At 31.0% G+C, this 3644-nt stretch overlaps 1 protein-coding gene across 1 annotated transcript; it reads right to left on the reverse strand.

Annotated features, from left to right (window-relative positions):
• Nucleotides 1-1289: 1289 nt before the first annotated feature.
• LOC126706137 (putative UPF0481 protein At3g02645) lies at nt 1290-1859 on the reverse strand. The gene has a single exon (XM_050405441.1). It carries the CDS (start codon nt 1857-1859, stop codon nt 1290-1292), a length of 570 nt encoding a protein of 189 aa, XP_050261398.1.
• Nucleotides 1860-3644: the final 1785 nt, after the last annotated feature.

Below are 3644 nucleotides of genomic sequence, written 5' to 3' on the forward strand. Positions count from 1 at the left end.
TCACTCCAACTATATGTCAAAATATTACTTAACCTATTCTCCTGTGACCTTAGGTCACATTTTCTACTGTTTTTTATTTTATTTTTTTTGTTTGTATTACTTACTTCACCACATTTTCTACTGTTTTTTATTTTATTTTTTTTGTTTGTATTACTTTCTTCACCAGCAGGATAGGAATAGGTGGCCCAGCAGGTTTTATTTGGTGCTCACTTATTTGTTTAAATCTGAGATAAAAGTGATTTTAAAGAAATAAATCTTTGGTTCAAAAGTATAAGAGCAAGTGGGTGCAATATTACTTTTCTTTTAATTAATCTTGTTTTGCAATATTATTTGTTTGCATATAAATGATGGATTGACCTAGTTTGAAAGCAAGAGGTGCAAAAGCTATCTTTGAAAAAAAAATCTCATATTGCATTATATGATTGAAAAAGAATAGCTAAAAATTTTGATTGCAATATTAATTAGGGTACTGTATGAAAAATAAAGAAGCTGACCCTTTGTCTAAGTGTTTATTTGGAAACAGTTTATCTAACTTTTTGATAAAAGTGTGTTAAAGTATATTCGTACCTTGAAAAAAATTGAAAAAGTAAGAAAAAACAGGAAAAAAAAAAGTTGTAAAGAGTTATACATAAAAACTAAAACCTAAAAGCCAAAGCTGATGCAAAACTTTTTGCTCTAAGTCATTAAGTTGTTTTGACAAGATATTTTTAACACGAAGTCGTTAAGTTAATTGAATTCAAATCTCTCTTTTTCCAAATTGTTATGAGATCAAAAAAAATAATAATAACAATAACGACAACAATATTTTGATTTTATAATACCAGAAGATGGAAATCCCATAAATGGAATAAATGCTTATACAAATTTTAGTTTCAGCCTCGTATAAATCCAACCAAAGAAGCAATCAACATATCAGCTAAGCATTTGCTTGAACTGATTAACTTAAAACTTTACTCTTGTAGCTGGGTTGCAGAAGTCGGTCCAAAGTTACATTATAGGATTAAATGGATGGGTTAATATTTTCATCTTATCTTCTCAAATTTTAGTTCCAAAGCCTTGTTTTAGGTCATTTAGACCATAATGAAATTGACCCTAAAAGTTGAGGACCTTTTCAATTTGTTCCACTGCTAGTCAAGACTCAGCCCTTACAAGAAAGCAGCATATGAAGGAAGTAATTTATTGCTTATAAGGATACATTAACTACTAATGTAATTATCTAAAGATATAGAAACTTTTATACGAGGACATGACATGCAAACAAACTAGTAGTGTATTTTACAATGAAAAGTTCAACTGCATTGACAACTATCCAAATTACTTAACGCTTGAACACAACTTGCAAGGTGGCGAATACGAATTTGTAGCAGCGTGAGCACCAGAAGGATTAAACCAGGGATTGAAGAAGCAACTTTCAAAGGAGTGCTAAAATATTCATGCCCTAAAAATGGCTTCCACCTGTGCAGAGGTTTTTCATAAAATGCATTCAACTCTCTACAGATATTGTTATAATCTGAGTTCATACATGACCATGAGAAATTGGTGCAAAGATTTTTGACCATAGATGTTGCTGCTTTGTTGTCGCTTAGATAATTAACCACGATTCCCTTATCGCAAAGTAAATCCATATCTTTAGTATTATTGACAAGGAAATTCAAAATGTAAAAGTAATCCATAATGTATTTCTTTTCCCCATGACGAAATAGCTCTAATGCCATAAGGTTTCGAATAAGAGCCTCTGTATGATTATTTATCACTAACAATGGCATTTCCAACAGTCCGTATTCGAAGTTGAATTTTAAGTCAAGTAAGCAACGGCTTGAGCTCACCTTAAACTTTACTCCGACCTCAACCAGATCCATTGTAGAATACCAAAGTTTTTCCCCATCAATTTGTCTTCCCGTTAGGCTTGGGATTGGAGGTAGCTGAAAGGTTCTAACCAAATCGGTGAAGTGTTCTATCTTCACATCTATTCTATGGGAGTTATGTTTTGAACATTGAAACAATCAAAGTGCAGAAAAGTAAGCTGAATTAAAGAAGGGAATTTTTTTGATGGACTAGGTAAAGCAAGTGTGAATCGTATCTCAAGAACAAAGAATGGAAGCTGATTTTCAAGTAATACCAAGTCAAGCATCAATAAAGGAGTCTTCCATTGGTCTGCTACCTTAGGATCATCACTTTCCCATAGTCGATAATAATTTCTCAGGAAAAGCTCTAGAATGAAGATTGAATCCATAAGGATCATTTTCACAAAATCATTATTGTGCAGTCTACCCAGTATGGTCTCCGCATAGAAAGAGCGAAAAGTTTCTTCATTGTCCCTTATAATGCACACTAAATTCTCCAACTTTACATTAGCTCGTGCAATGAAGCTCTTGAGGTACTTTACTTTATAGTTTTCCAGGGTTTGGAAATCTTTGTTGAAGTGGTGAAAAGGGCCAATGGAAATAAATGTAGGAGTGTAAGCTTGTTCATTCACTTTGCGAAGTTGACATGGAACCCTGTTGATACGACACTTAATTCAGGATGCACACTCCGCCATTTCAAGCATTTTTTTGATGTCGTTTACCAACTGTCCATTTTGATTTTCAGTTCCACCTGCAGTGTATGCTCGCTTTTGAATTTCAGAGTTTTCATTTTCATATTCTATTGAAGTTGCTGATTCTTGTTGAATCTCCCCACTCATTGATTCTTCCATATATCAAGTTGTCCTCCTTAAATTTCCTGATAATGAAGACAAGAGCCACTAGCATTAAAAACATTAGGTGATGACACAAGTTTTCCGTGGCTTATTTATGATGTTTATTCTATTAATTATACTACCTTCTACTCTATTAGAAGCATCGGTGTACTGAAAGCAATGATCAATATATCTATATTTTATCATCCTCCATCATTTCCTAAAAAGCATAATGCACAAAAGATTTGCAAATATAACTATATGACTATAGTCATCTTTGATGAGTGGTTTCATATTTGTTTGTTTTTGTTTTTTGTTTTTTAAATAAAAGAATAATTAATAGGACAAAAAGTTAGGACACTTAAAATTCATTTAATTTCTTTAGTAATAATTTGGTGGTTTAAAATACACATTTAGTCCTTAATATTAATTTGCCTCATGTTTTGAAATGGTCCTCATCCTTTGAAATGTTTTATTTTAGTTTTTATACTTTTAATTTTTGTGTCAAAAAAGTACATATTGTTAACTTTTGGTTTGATTTTCACTCTCCAAATAGAGGTAAAATAAGCAAACAAAGTATTTGAAATAATTAATATCTTCCCTCCTTCGTAGCTATCAAAAAAATCTTTGAGATATTGTTAATAATCTTAACTCAAAACCAAAGCAAGAGTTAACAACAAGGATATTTTTTGCGCAACTTAAAAGTACAATGACTAAAATGAAACATTTCAAAAGATAGGACCGATTTGAAAAATAGTTCAAATGTTGGGGACTTAAAATGTAATTAAACCTAATTTTAGAGCACGTAAATTGTTAATATTAATACTGAACTAACAGTCTAACAATTTAATGCAAAAAATAAAAGAAGTTTGTTTTATATTTATTACTTTTTTATACATATTTACATATTTAGTTTATAATTTATAATGTATTTTCTTTTGGGAGATTTATAATTTAATCTTCTCAT

The sequence above is a fragment of the Quercus robur genome, chromosome 2 (genome assembly GCF_932294415.1).
Source record: "Quercus robur chromosome 2, dhQueRobu3.1, whole genome shotgun sequence".
Lineage (NCBI taxonomy): Eukaryota > Viridiplantae > Streptophyta > Magnoliopsida > Fagales > Fagaceae > Quercus > Quercus robur.